Source organism: Heloderma suspectum, chromosome 2 (genome assembly GCF_057233095.1).
Source record: "Heloderma suspectum isolate Gila_16-S chromosome 2, 16-S_ref, whole genome shotgun sequence".
Classification (NCBI taxonomy): domain Eukaryota; kingdom Metazoa; phylum Chordata; class Lepidosauria; order Squamata; family Helodermatidae; genus Heloderma; species Heloderma suspectum.
In genome coordinates, this window is record NC_139459.1 from 55,426,543 (window position 1) to 55,441,439 (window position 14,897).

At 49.2% G+C, this 14,897-nt stretch overlaps 1 protein-coding gene across 1 annotated transcript in view; it reads left to right on the top strand.

Annotated features, from left to right (window-relative positions):
• The window catches only part of LOC146352263 (uncharacterized), an 83,140-nt gene extending 69,152 nt beyond the window's left edge, over positions 1–13,988 (top strand). Inside the window, exons 6-8 of the mRNA XM_084829649.1 lie at positions 3,325–3,383; positions 13,620–13,704; positions 13,796–13,988. Of these exons, the coding sequence (XP_084685775.1) occupies positions 3,325–3,383; positions 13,620–13,655 (95 nt within the window). The 3' untranslated portion in view covers positions 13,656–13,704; positions 13,796–13,988. The remainder of the gene's footprint in view (positions 1–3,324; positions 3,384–13,619; positions 13,705–13,795) is intronic.
• Positions 13,989–14,897: the final 909 nt, after the last annotated feature.

The following is a 14,897-nucleotide window of genomic DNA, read 5'->3' on the forward strand; positions in this document are numbered from 1 at the left end:
TCAGGCCCCGAGACCAAATCAGCCCACTAGGGTCCCAATCCAGTCCTCCAGGGTCCCTCCAGGATGAACATCATGGCAAGAGGGAGACAAAGCTAGCCCCATACATTGGCCTGAGAAGGAACAGCTTCAAGGAGCTTGTTTTATCCTTCTCTGCCAGAAAGAACACCTTAATAACTTTGAAACTAAGAAACTGTGTTTTGCTTTTTTCCCTCCTCCTTCCCAATCCCTTTTCCTTTTGTGTCACATCTTTTATATTGTAAGCCTGAGGCAGGGCCTGTCTTTGTTTCTTTTTTGTTGGTGGTGGGGTTTTTTAATGCTTTTTTATACATCAAATTAATATTGAACTTAATTTGATTTGTATTAGAGCTGTGTGCAAATGGCCTCTTGACATTCTCCAGCTTACTTGGGGGCAGAGAAATTTGGGAGACACTTTCACCAAATTTCTCCAAGGGGAGGAGAAATTCTCAACAGTTTCTCCCAGGCAGGGCTCCCTATTCATAGGGCTAGTAGCACAGCTTCTTTCTTTTTTGGTAAGGGGTTTGGGGGGTTTTGTGCTGAAACAGCATCAACTGTCTTGGCAGGCTGGTCCCCAATTTGCATCCACTGCAATGCTGGTGGGGGAAGTGTTTTGTCTAGCTCCAGGGATGAGGTGGTGTTAGTGCTCTGACAAAATCTGTCCTCTGATTTCCTGAAAGTTTTCTCCCCATGTGAAAGAGGCTTCCAGTATTCTGCCTCATTCAGGATTGTAATGTACTGTAGGGATGGACGAATCACTTACCTGGTTTCGTCCAGAGACATCTGCGGTTGGGGGGAGGCGCTCTGTCCCTCCCCCCGAAATCCTCGATGGGGGGGAGGTGATCCGTTCCTCCCACCTGGAATCCTGCCCAGCTGGCTCCACTCCGCAGTGGCTCCGCAGAGCCGCCGGCCAGGGCCGTCCGCAGCCGGAGTTCCGGCCGTCGACGGGCAGCTGCGGACGCAAATGGTGGCCGCCGTAACGGCCGCCATTTGCATCCAGTGAAGCTGCCGTGATAGGCTACGTAAATATTTACGTAGCCTATCACGGCAAGCAAAAAAAACACAGCGTACGCAAATGGCGGTGGCTACAGCAGCCACCATTTGCGTTCCCTATTTTTAGCCATTTTAGCCTAAGTAAATATTTACGTAGGCTATTACAGCTAAAAAAAGGGGAACGCAAATAGCGTAGTGGGTGCTATTTGCGTTCCTTTTTTTCCGCTGTAATAGCTTACGTAAATATTTACGTAGGCTAAAATGGCTAAAAATAGGGAACGCAAATGGTGGCTGCCGTAGCCGCCACCATTTGCGTACGCTGTGTTTTTGTTTGTTTGTTTGTTTGGCTTGCCGTAATAGGCTACGTAAATACGTAGCCTATCACAGCTATGATGAAGAAGTGAATGGCAGCCGCAGGGCGGCCGCCGTATTCACAAGTCAGCACGGATGGCAGCAGGTAAGTGCTCCATTTCATGCGCCTTTCGTGAGTTGGGGGGCGGGGGCTTCGTTCCACCACGGATTTCGGGGGGCAGAATGCAGTGGCATTCGGCCTCACTGAGATCCGTGGCAGAATTCTCTGACATCCCTAATGTATTGCTGTGATGGTTTTGAGCTTACTGAATCACAGCTAGCTTACTGGGCTGCCTGCACATCCTGATCTGAAAAAGCCCCATGGGAGGAATTACCTCATGGTGCCTTCCACTGGGCTTTAATTGAAGTGTAGGAAGCTGAGGAGGCTACAGACTGCCAGAGAGATGATTGTACAATGAAAACCAGGATGCTTTTGCTCACTCCTCAGCCACCTCCTAAGTAAGGTAAGCCCAAGAAACCCAAACCTAACGCATGAGAATTTCTCCAAAGTTTCTTCACCATTGAATTTCTTTTTGAAAGCAATTTCTCTTCTATCAGGTTGAATGAGAATGGTCTAAAACCCTGTGGGAGAAGTCTTCAGCACAGCACTAATTAGTATACAACCAGTAATAAAATATATGTAACAATACATAACGCCTGCACTATAAACATTATAAATAAATTTACCCATCATATAAAGTATTACAATATTACAAGGCAAAAACTTGTATTCTTATCACTATCAAAATGGTATCTCAATTTCATTAAAGAAAAGAAAGGAGTCCATAGGCTTATACTCAAGATTCACGGCTCTACTTTGTGCATACGTCTATCGGCACATTCTGCCCATCACCATTTTTTTATATTTGAAAGAAAAGACATGGCGATTGGCAGGGACAGGGAGGAGGTGAATGGCTCTGGCTGGCAGGAGGGAAGGTAAGCAGCCCCCAAGCCAGTCCCCCCCCCCCGGAATCCTTGTGGAGAGGAACCTCTCTGGAGGACTCCTGGGGGAGAGGAATGGATTGCCTCCCCCTTGCCAGAATGGACGGTGGGGAATCCGTACACCCCTAGAGGCCTGGCTGTGTGCCCACTCTTATTGCAGGGAGTCACAAAATGGCAACTTCCTGGAAGTTCCTGGAAGTTGCCATTTTAAAAATTTTAAAAATGGCAACTCCCTGCAATAAGAGCTGGCGCGCGTCCAGGCCTCAGGAGCTGGTGGCGGCAATGGCAGAGGTGGAGGCAGCAGCGGAGGGGACAGAAATGGCAGTGGTGGTGGCAGAGGCAACAGAGGTGGTGGCGGCAGTGATGATGATGGTGATGGGCGACTCCAGTAAGGACCTGGAGGTGCTGACACAGCTGGGCTGAGGGTGTCAATGCTCCAAAGTGCACTGAGGCGCTTCGGAGAGCCCCTGACCTGCTCCAGGTTGCTTCGTGCCCCCTCCGCTTCATCTCAGAAGGGGCTCAAAATGGCCCAAAGCAGACCACTTTGACTCAGGCTTCGGACCTCAGACTGAAGCAGTGCACAGCCCTAAGAGAAATGTACATTTTTTCCGATTTAAACAACAACAAAAGCTTGCATTTGGGAACATGGGTGAAGAGGTCTGAGCTTTTTCAAGGCTCAACTCAGAGAACCTCAACAGGCTTGAACCTGACTGATTCTTTCATCCTTAGACTGTGCTTGAAAATGGGAGAGACTGTCAGGGACAGATCTCTGGCAGCCAACCCATTCTCTGGCCTACAATTGTGGTAGGCTCAGCTCATAATGTATTCTGGGGAAACTTGACTTGTCTGTTTACAGCACCCACACAGCATTCCAAACGTTGGCAGCCTCACTAATGGCATGAAAAAAATGTGCCTACCATGCTTGTCCTTCTTAGTGCCACTTCATATAATCCAGCTCAGATTATGAGCATCTGGGCTACATTTTCTTTGTGGATACCATATTGTGTAATTGCTTCACTACAGGAGCAGATCTTGCAATTCAGACCAGATCCATTACACCAATGAAAATTTTCAAAGCTGAGGTGAGTATCAGTTTGCTAAATCTGGCTGACATTTGTGCTCATAGCAATAATGTCCTCTTTTTCACAAACCAAATGCAACCCACATTCTGTCAACCCACATGCCTTTCATGACAAGGATATGTCATACATCCAGTTTCTTAAAGTGAAAGGATGTGGTGAAATGGGTTCAAAAATAGGGAAATGGGGGATTTCCTCTCCCCAGCACTGCCACCACCTATGGGGGAACTGCTCCTTCACTGGGCAATCCCACCTATGGGGTTTCTTATTTTTACCCAGTGCTTATATTTCAGGGCCTAAGGAACTCTCTGCCAGGGTTCTCCAAGCTGACCTTTTTCCCTGCCACCCATTCTCTTAGAATACTTTAAAACCTCTTAGTAGCTTTTATAAGAGACTTAGATGGGCACCAACACTAGAGACTAAATGATCTTTTAAACAACAATTTATTAATTGTTAATATTAATATTAATCGGAAGAGGAGCATGGAGCAGCCAAAACAGGGTGGTCCAGGGGGGGCATTCCGTGGTGGGGAAGGCAGAAATGCCTGTACGACACACCCTGTGTGTTGTCTGGCAGCCTCCTCCCCTGCTCCACCTTCCTGCAGCTAGGCAGCCAAAATCGGCTGTCTAGCTGCAAATGCAGGGCAGGAGAAGCATGGAGAGAATGATCCCCTCTGTGCTTAACCTGTCCTGCATTGGATAGGCAGTCGCCTCTTGAGTTTGGAGGTGGCCGCTTATCTCCATAGGACTGTGCCCTTAATGACTTCCTTTACCTCAGGTCAAATACCCTAAACCTCCACTCCAGCCAAATACACTCACAACCAGGTCCAGCTCTTGGGTACATTTTTCCTCTTACATCAAAGATCCTCCTGGTGTGCTAGCAGCTGCTTTGACAGTGTATCTGGGGTTTTGATGCCTGCTTGATTAACTTTCTTCTGGCAAGATTTTAGGACAGCTTCCTGGCACCACACAGCCACCTGCTCCCTACAACTGATCTTGACCAGCCACATATGGTTATCACACAGAGAAGGAAAAGCTTAATATCCAGGCCTTAACTACTCATTTTCTCCTCAGGTTTCTCCTAGTCCTTCTATAACTCCATGCACCAACCAGCAGACCTTCTCCTTCACTCTCTACCCACAGGCTGACTAAATCCTCAACTGTCAACTCCTTAACTGTTATTTTCCACCTAGGTAGAAACTGTTCTTTTCCACCTAGGTAGAAACCTCAGCCTATCAAGACTGAATTTACCTGATCCAGGCCCCATATAACAATAATCAAAGCAATTGTCTCTCTCTCCCCCTTTAGAACATCACTAAGCAACTACTGCACAGGCTTTTGACAGTAACAAAGCAAGGCCTCAGGCCTACTGAGATAAATTATTGCCTCTTAAGGCCACACAAAGTAAACATTACAGAACAACAACCATTATTTACATGGCATTTCTTAACAGGGATGTACAAGAATTTCATGTCCATTCACAAAACAGTTGAACAAGCCCCATTTGCAACCCTAAATATGAATGTGTGCACATTTTCAGAGAAAACATCTGCACATTTCCAAACTTGTGAACCCATTCAAAAAATGTGCATTTCTGAAAATGCTCATTTTTCATTCTTTGCTAAATGGGGAGAGTGTGAACTTCAGGTGTGCACATTTTAAAATATGATTTTTTCTCAGTTTGCGGGGGGATGGTCACATTCGGGAAGGCGAACAAGGCAAACTGAGCTTTGAGGAGGAATTTGGAGAAACTTGATGAGCTTGAACATCACGGTTACTCAAACATTGCATGGTTTTCAAAGAAGATATAATAGGATATGCAGTATACAAAGCTTTTTATTTACTCTATACACCATGAGATGAAACAATATTACTAATGTAAATTGCATTGCACTAGGTTAAGCAACCTCTAGCTAGGGATGGCAGAGAATTTCTCCCCGAAGCTTCGGGGGGCCGAGCGCCAACGTGTTCGGCCCCCCGAACAAGTTTCGGGGAGAAATCCTCCGCCCCCCCGCCCCCCCCCCGGGACGGGACTTACCTTCCCTGAATGTCCCTCCCGGCGGCGGGTCCGGCTGGCGGTTCGTCCGGTGTTCGAGCGGGGCGGGAGTGGCAGCCGGTCTTTCGACCGGCTGCCGCCCCTGCCATTGCAATGAAAGAAAAAAAAAACACGTCCCCTGATAGGCTACGTGACGATTCACGTAGCCTATCATGGCAAGATTTGCAAAGTCAGCCGTGATAGGCTACGTGAATCGTCACGTAGCCTATGACGGGTGACTTAAAAAAAAAAAAAAAGTGTGTACGGATAATGGCGGCCCCCATAGGGAGCCGCCATTCCCGTTCCTTATTTAGTTGCTGTAGTCTACGTCAATGTTTAAATAGACTACGGCGAAAATAAGGGCAACGCTATTTGCGTTGCCCTTATTTTCGCCGTAGTCTACGTAAACATTGACGTAGACTACAGCAACTAAATAAGGAACACGAATGGCGGCTCCCTATGGGGGCCACCATTCGCGTACGCGCTTTTTTTTTTTTTTAAAGTCACCCGTGATAGGCTACGTGACAATTCACGTAGCCTATCACGGCTGACTTTCCAGATCTAGCCGTGATAGGCTACGTGAATCGTCACGTAGCCTATCAGGGGACGTTTTTTGTTTTTTTTTTTACTTTCGTGTTCGCGGCCGGGCGAGGCGGGAAGCCTCCTCCCCGGCCTGAATTTCGGCCGGGCGAGGCGGGAAGCCTCCCCCCCCAGCCTGAACTTCGCGGGGGGAGCAGCGAAGCGCTCCCCCCCACCGCGAAAAAGCTGCGAGAAAAGGTAAGTGACTTTCGTTCACCCCTACCTCTAGCACAACACCAGTAGTATTTGCTGGCATGACAGGTTTCTCTGGAAAACCAATCATGCCAGCAAATGCTAGTGGCATTGTGCTAGAGATCACTCAACTTATTTTAGTGCAAGTTTAGAGTTTGCGTTAGTACTAGTGTTGAATTAGATACTGCCCTTAGTGCTGGCTCCAGGTTTTTGAAGGCCCTTGGGCAAGACACCCCAAATGCCTCACCTGATTCTACCCTCTCACCACTGCTATTACCAGCTAGAGATCTCAGAGGAATCCATCCAGAGCAAGTAGGCAGTGGCTTCTATTGTTTCTCCTTCTTTCCACCGCTGTTGTCTAGGGATGTCAGAGAATTCCGCCACGAATCTCGGGGAGGCCGAATGCCAGCCCATTCAGCCCCCCGAAATCGGTGGTGGAATGGTCTGCCCCCCCACCCCCCCCCCAGGATGGGACTTACCTTGGGCGGATCTTCCTGGCGGCGGCGGCTCCGGTGGCGGTTCGGCAGTAGTTCGGCGGTGGCGGTGGCCGATCTTCCGACCGGCTGCCGCCGCCACCATTTCCAGTTAAAAACAAAACAAAACTAAAAAAGTGATAGGCTACGTAAAGATTTACGTAGCCTATCATGGCTAGATTTTAAAAAAACACAAAAACACGTAAATGTTTACGTAGCCTATCATGGCTGATTTAAAAGAAAAAAAAAGTGTGTACGCAAATGGCAGCGCCCATGGGCGCCGCCATTTGCATTTTTTATTTTGGCACGTCTTACTCTACGTAAACATTTATGTAGACTAAGTCGGTGAAAATAAGGGGAACGCAAATAGCGTAGTGTATACGCTATTTGTGTTCCCCTTATTTTCGCCGTCTTAGTCTACGTAAATGTTTACATAGACTAATTATTATTATTATTATTATTAAATTTATTAATCGCCCATCTGGCTGGTCACCCAGCCACTCTGGGCGATGTACAACATACAATAAAAACAGTTTAAAACAATAAAATTCTACAATAAAAACATTTTCTAAAATACCCTAACCCACCCCAAATGCCTGCCTGAACAACAACGTTTTTAATGCACGACAGAAGCTCATTAAAGAGGGGACATGACGGAGTTCCCTAGGGAGGGAAAAGGCCCTCTCCCTCGTCCCCACCAGTCTAGCTGTCCTGGCTGATGCGACAGAGAGAAGGCCATTCGAGGCTGATCTTGTTAAGCGGCCTGCCTGGTGCTGCTGGAGGCGCTCCTTAAGATAAGCTGGGCCAGAACCATATAGGGTTTTAAAGGTCAAAACCAACACCTTGAATTTGTCCCGGAAAACAACTGGTAACCAGTTCAACTCCTTCAGCACTGGAGTGATGTGATCTCGCCGGCGGCTGCCTTTAATCAGGCGAGCCGACGTGTTCTGTACCAGCTGCAGTTTCCGAACCATCTTCAAGGGTAACCCCACGTAGAGAGCATTATAGTAGTCTAAACGAGAGGAGACCAGGGCATGTACTACCGATGGGAGCAGATGGTCGGGAAGGAAGGGGCGCAGCCGCCGTATCAGATGGAGTTGATACAGCGCTGTCCGGCTCACAGCTGACACCTGAGCCTCCATGGACAGCTGGGAGTCCAAAATGACCCCCAGGCTGCAGACCTGGTCTTTCAAGGGTAGCCATACCCCATTCAACACCAGGTCAACATCCCCCAGCCTCCTCTTGTCTCCCACCAAAAGTACCTCGGTCTTGTCAGGGTTCAGCTTCAGCCTATTCCTCCCCATCCAGCCACTAACCATCTCCAGACATTTGGACAGGGATTCTACGGCCAACCTTGGTGAAGATTTAAACGAGAGGTAGAGCTGCGTGTCATCCGCATATTGATGACACTGCACCCCAAACCTCCTGATGATAGCCCCCAGCGGCTTCACATAGATGTTAAATAGCATGGGGGAGAGGATGGAACCCTGTGGCACCCCACAAGTATGTGGCCACAGGTCCGAAACCTCGTCTCCCAGTGCTACCCTCTGGTACCTGCTGGAGAGGAAGGACCAGAACCACCGCAATATGGTGTCCCCAATGCCCAACCCCTCCAGGCGGTCCAGGAGGATACCATGGTCAACGGTATCGAAAGCCACTGAGAGGTCGAGGAGAACAAGGAAGGAGCATTCACCCCTATCCAGAGCCCTCCTCATATCATCTACCAAGGTGACCAAGGCCGTTTCTGTCCCATGCCCAGGCCTGAAGCCCGACTGAAATGGGTCTAGATAATCAGTTTCTTCCAAGTGTGCCTTCAACTGCACCGCCACCACCCGCTCAATCACCTTGCCCAAAAATGGCAGATTTGAGACTGGGCGAAAGTTGTTCAGAACTTGAGGATCCAAGGAGGGCTTCTTTAAGAGCGGTCTTATCACTGCCTCCTTGAGGGCTGATGGCATCACTCCCTCCTCAAGGGAGGCGTTCACCACCGCCTTGATCCCCTCACCCAGTCTCTCTCTGCAGCTCATAATGAGCCAAAATGGGCAAGGATCAAGTAAGCAGGTGGTCGGCTGTACCGATGAAAGCACCTTGTCCACTTCATCAGGAGGAAGAAGCTGGAACCGATCCCACAAAACCGGTTTGCCACAGGCCGCCTCTTGCTCACTAACTGTATCCACAGCATGCAGAGTAACACACCTAATCTGATCAATTTTATCTGCAAAGTGCCTTGCCAAGGCCTCACAGGAGGCCTTAGAATGCTCCAGTGGTTCCGGAGCCACAGGACCGACCAGGCTCCGGACCACTTGGAACAGCCTCCTGGGACAGCACTCTGCAGACGCGATGGAGGCAGCATAATATTCCTTTTTTGCTGCCTTCACCGCCATGTGATAGGCTGAAGATACAGCTCTAGCCCGTGTCTGATCGTCTTTGGAGCGAGACTTCCGCCACCGGCGCTCTAGCCGTATCACCTCCTGTTTCAGAGCTCGTAACCGCGGATTGAACCATGGTGCAGTCCGAGCCCTGTTCAGGGGGAGAGGGCGTTTCGGAGCCACCTGATCTAATGCCCCAGTGATTGCGGCATTCCAGCCACCCACCAGGGTCTCGACCGAGTGGCCATTGGCATGCCCCAGAGAATCCCCAAGCGCGTTCAGGAATCCATTTGGATCCATAAGACGCCTGGGGTGGACCATTTTAATGGTTCCTCCACCCCTGCAGAGGGGTTGTGGAACCAAGAAGTCCAACGTCACCAGATAGTGATCTGACCATGACAAGGGGGTGGTGGATATACCCCCGACTTCCAGATCACTCCCCACTTCTCCAGAAACAAAGACAAGATCTAGTGCATGCCCGGCTACATGGGTGGGCCCAGTTAGAATATGGTGCAGCTCCCCGGAGGCCATGGTCTCCATGAAGTCCCGAGGTGCTCCTGTGAGGATGGCCTCTGAATGTACGTTGAAGTCCCCCAACACCAATAAGTTAGGGGACTGTACATGCACATCAGAGACCACCTCAAGCACCTCAGCCAGGGAGTCAGTCGTGCAGCGGGGTGGACGGTACATGAGCAGAATCCCCAGACTGCCCTTTGGGCCCAACCTCCAGTACATGCACTCAGCAACCTTGGTCTCCCGGAGAGGGGGTCTGGTGAAGACCAAGGACTCTCGGTAGATAACAGCCACTCCCCCTCCCCGATCCCCAGCCCTCGGCTGCTGTGCATATGAAAATCCAGCTGGACACATGGCTGCAAGGGTTGGAGCAGCAGCCTCAGCCAGCCAGGTCTCCGTAATACATGCCAGGTCTGCACCCTCATCCAGGATCATGTCATGGATGAGGGAGGTTTTCTGCGTAACAGACCTGGCATTGCAGAGCAGCAAACGAAGGCCAGAAGATGGGGTCACGCCTCCCCCAGCCATCCTTTGGCTCTGGACAGGCCCAGAGCAGGGGACAGATACTACACATCTCTCCCTTGTTCCCCTTACCTGGCATGGCCTGCCCCTAGCGCTCCGCCAGTGCCTGCCGCCCAGCCTCGGTATCTTCTGGCCCCCAACACTCCCCCCACTGCCTCCATCGGGTGGACACATGCCCCCTTGCTCCCACCTATCAGGCAGGCTACCCACCCCCAGGAAAAAGAAAACACACACACACAAAACAATTAAAAATCCCCTTAAAAATAATGCCAGGCCGGAGTCCACAGGGATGGCCAGGTGGTGGTGGTGCCGCCGCCGCTGCTGCTGCCGGCCCAGCAGCAGCAGGCGCGCCTCTTCCCCGGTGATGTTGGTGGCCTCTCCTGCAGGCCCTGGCTCTCCCAGGCCACCTCAGCAAGCCAGCTTATGTAGCCCCTCCAGGGAGGGCAGGTGGAGCAGCACAGCTGGCTCGGTACCTGGGGGCCTGGTCCTGCAGAGACTGGCGGTCTGCCAGGCAGAAGTCTCCAGGGAAGGCCTGGTGGTGGGGGCAGCAGCGGCGGCGGCAGCAGCAGCAGGCCCAGCAGCAGCAGGCCCAGCAGCAGCAGGCCCGCCTCTTCCCCGATGGTGGTGGTGGCCTCTCCTACAGGCCCTGGCACTAAGACGTGCCAAAATAAGGAACGCAAATGGCAGCACCCATGGGCGCCGCCATTTGCGTACATGCATTTTTTTTTCTTTTAAATCAGCCGTGATAGGCTACGTAAACATTTACGTAGCCTATCATGGCTGACTGCAGGGACGCAAACGGCGGTGGCTATGGCTGCCGCCATTTGTGTCCCTGCTAGCCAGCGGCCGGATGTCCGGCCGCTGGCGGAGCCGGCCAGCGGCTCCGCAGAATCCCTGCAGAGCGGAGCCGGCCGGCCAGAATTTCGGGGGGGGGGGAGGGACGGAGAGCCTCCCCCCAGGCCAGAATTTTGGGGGGAGGGATGGAATGTCTCCCCCCCACCACGAATGTCACCCTTCGAAAAGGTAAGTGACTTTCGTACATCCCTACTGTTGTCTGGGCTGGAGAAAGAGGCAGGTGAACAAGCAGGTTGCAGTGGTGAAGAGCAGGAGCAAGTTGAGGGGGTTCTTGTCAGTGGGCCCCTGCTGGGGTGTGGGCCTTTAGCAGGTGCCCAACCATGCATACCTTTGATGCCAGGCCTGACTGGCCTTCATGTCCAGGCTGTGCAGGTGCAGAATCATGGAATAAAATCTCACAATTTGATTAATCCACAAAGAGGAAATAAGAAACTTACTGAGAAAATAAGAGTAAGGCAGGAAAACTGCTCTGACAACTCACTTTCCTCTGACTAGCAAAGGATTTGGGGATGTGGTATGAGTGTGGTGGCACTGTGTCTAGCTCTGGATGAGAGCAGGGCATGCAGACGTCAGCATGTGTGTGTACACCATGCTTGAATGTTGGACAATGTGTTGGCAGGGCACCCATTAATTTTTTTAAAAGAATTTCTAGACTTCATCCCAAATGGATTCCAAGGTTACAAACATAGATGGGTACTTAAACCTGGCTCTTGCCCTCACCAGCTTCTGTTGCTGTTTGTCTCATTGAACAACCAGCTGTCAGAGTGTAGGTGATCACAGAACAGCTGAGTAGGCTTCTTTTGCCCACAAACTAGGACAAGGGAGGGTGATTTTTGCCTACTCTACACTGAGTACCTCAAGTGGATTAATAATTAGTGCTGGGATGGTGGGGGAGGCCAGTAAACAGAAGAGAGAATTGGTCACAACCAGGAGATGTGTGCAGGGACAAGTACAGTCATTAAGCACCAGAAAGCACCAAGACGGTGAGTGGGGATTCTTTAGGCCTGCAACTCAGGGCTTTAGGACTTGGGTGGGGACCCCACTGGGTCCTTACCTTCTTCACACACCCAGCATGTTGGGGCTTGGGAGATTGTGAGCTGGGTGGAGCTTTCTTAAAGACTGGAAGAGGAGTGGGCAGATGGGGAAGAATCAATCAGTACACTGTTTTCAACACAAGGAAGGCTCTGGCTTTTATTTACTTCGTGGCACCTACCATGTGGTTATTTTATTTCTGCTTTGCTTTTGTTAGGCCAATATTTAGTTTCCTTTGTGCAAGAAGGCTGCAAGGAAAGCTTAGAACATAGCCGTGTATTAACAACAGCACTTTATTTAACACACAGACTAAACATTTTGTGCTAAATTTCATCTCAAGGATTGTGATTATTGGATAGGGATGTTGCAAGAGTCTGCAGGGGGGTGAAGTCCAACAGATTCCCCCTTGCCTGCCCTTGAGGACCCTGCTCACCGAACCACGGGGTGCTCGCAGACCCACTTGGTGAACACCCTAGGACTCAGTGAGTGCCTGGCAGTTGCCCATCCTCCCTAGCAAGCCACTATGGGGCACAACCATGGCAGCTTGGGCACTTCGGAGTAGATAATGTTGCGTACTTGACAGCTGTAAGGGCCCCATTTACACAACATTACAGGTGTAAATGGAGCATTCATGCCTGTAATGTTGCATAAAAGGAGCCTTTACGGCCACGACGTATGCGGCATTACCTACCCAGAAGAGCCCAAACTGCCATGGTTGTGCCCCATGGCTTGCTAGAGAGGATGGGATGGGTGGCCCTGCTTCTTCACTGAGTGCTCACTGGGCTGTGATGAAGCTCATGTGGCACTGTGAGCAGGGAAAGGCAGAGACTCAGTGAACACCCAACGAAGCCAGGCACAGGTAAGTCCATTCATTCCTATTATTGGTTGAGTTCATTGCATTTTGGATTATTTTAAACATATGTGGTAAATAGTAATGTATATTTACATAGCTTTCTCTGTTTTTCCAACAATGGTACTCCTCTTAAATACTGGGATGGGAAAGAAAGCTACTACTATAGTATTTTATGCCCCCCCCCTTTCCTGAGTAGTAAGAAGTTCCAGCATGAATCCAACATCATAGCTTCATAGCCCCACACCCCAGCTGCTACCAGCAAGCCAGCTGCCAAAGATGTACGAGCACCCTGCAAATAGCTACACATTATTTGATTTCTAGGTGATAATCCTTGGGATTCTGTAGCCCAAATTCCCTTTTATAAGTCTTCTAACCAGCCACTATAATCAAGATTCACGAATCTGTTCAAATCAAACATTAAACATTTTCAGAACAGTTAAGCTTGATTTAGTTCATGAGATATATGGTCTGTGATCCAAATAAGTGATATCAAAGGGAGAACTGTTCATTCAGTTGGCCTTTGCTTTTTCTACCACTGCAAAAAGTGCCAAAGAGACCAGTTATAGCTATGCTTTAAAAATGGCTTGTCTCTTCAGTAGGGTAAACCACCGGTACAGAGACATCAAGTATTCTGCTGCTTATATAGTTCTCCAAGACATAAACAGGCTTGCCATTCTTCTGGACTATGTTCTTGGTGCCTTAATAGCCTTTTGGGTTATGTTATGTATGACAAGTTCTCCATTTTCTACACCACAGTGAGTATCACCGTTTATTTGAAAATTAACATATATGTATGCATTTATGCTTTATATTTCAGACCCTCCATCAATTTGGATCTGCCAGTTTTGCTTAAGTTTTCTTCTTTTTTTTTTGCCACTGCAGTATTTTGTCAGAACTGACAGGTAACACCTGATGGCAATATTTGAATTAAGATATCATGCTTCTGTGGCTACTTACAGCTAATCTCTGTCTCCCTGCTGCATTTTTCCTCAGTGTATTTCCCCCTATTGCAAAAGCACAAAGACTACACTTGAATGATGAGTGGCATGAAGAGATCAATTTTTCAAGGTGTAATGGCAGAAACACACAAGGCTCATGCTGCATTAAGAATGCATTCTATTAATGTTGGCACAATCCTTCCATTTTATTGTATCTCCTGACTTTAAAAAATAAATAAATGGCATGTTATTTTTTTTTACTTGACATTTATACCATTTCCAGGGCCTAATCTGGGACTATCCATGTACTAAAAAAAGGTAAAAGGTAAAGGTGTCCCCAGCCAGTCGTGTCTGACTCTAGGGGGTGGTGCTCATCTCCATTTCTAAGCCGAAGAGCCAGCGCTGTCCGAAGACGCTTCCGTGGTCATGTGGCCGGCATGACTGAACACCGAGGTGCACGGAACGCTGTTACCTTTCCCGCCGAAGCGGTACCTATTTATCTCCTTGCAATTTCTTGCTTTCGAACTGCTAGGTTGGCAGAAGCTGGGACTGAAGATGGGAGCTCACTCCGTCATGCAGCACTCGGGTCTCGAACTGCTGTCCTGCCAACCTTCCGGTCTACAGTTCAGCGTCTTAACCACTATGCCACCGCAGCCCCATCCATGTACTACATAATCACAATCTTGGCTTGGTTTTTACAAATCATGACATTTGGGCTGTGTTGGGGCCAAACTATAAAAGGCAGTTCTTGCCCACTCCTTGGCAGCCATGCCATCCCAAATTTAGGTCAGAAATTCACTTCTTAGAGCCTTTGGCTGAGCCCTATTCCTATAGTATTGTGGACTAGCCGGTACTTGCTGTTTTGGGGGGCTGGGGTCAGTCCCAGCCATCATACATTGTGGATGGGCTGTTTGACCTGGTGGGCATGCTCCCATTGTGCATGCTCCCTATACACTATTTCTTTTTTCTCTCAGTGCCTTCAGTAATCATTATTTATTTATTTGCAGTATTTATATACCAGTTCTCATAGGAATAAATCCCAAAAATGGTGCACAAAAGGAATACCTCCCCCCCCAAAATACTGGTAATACCCCCCAAATAATGGTAATATATTAGAGGTTTGTTCAAAGACTACTCATGGTTGGGGAAAAGTCAAA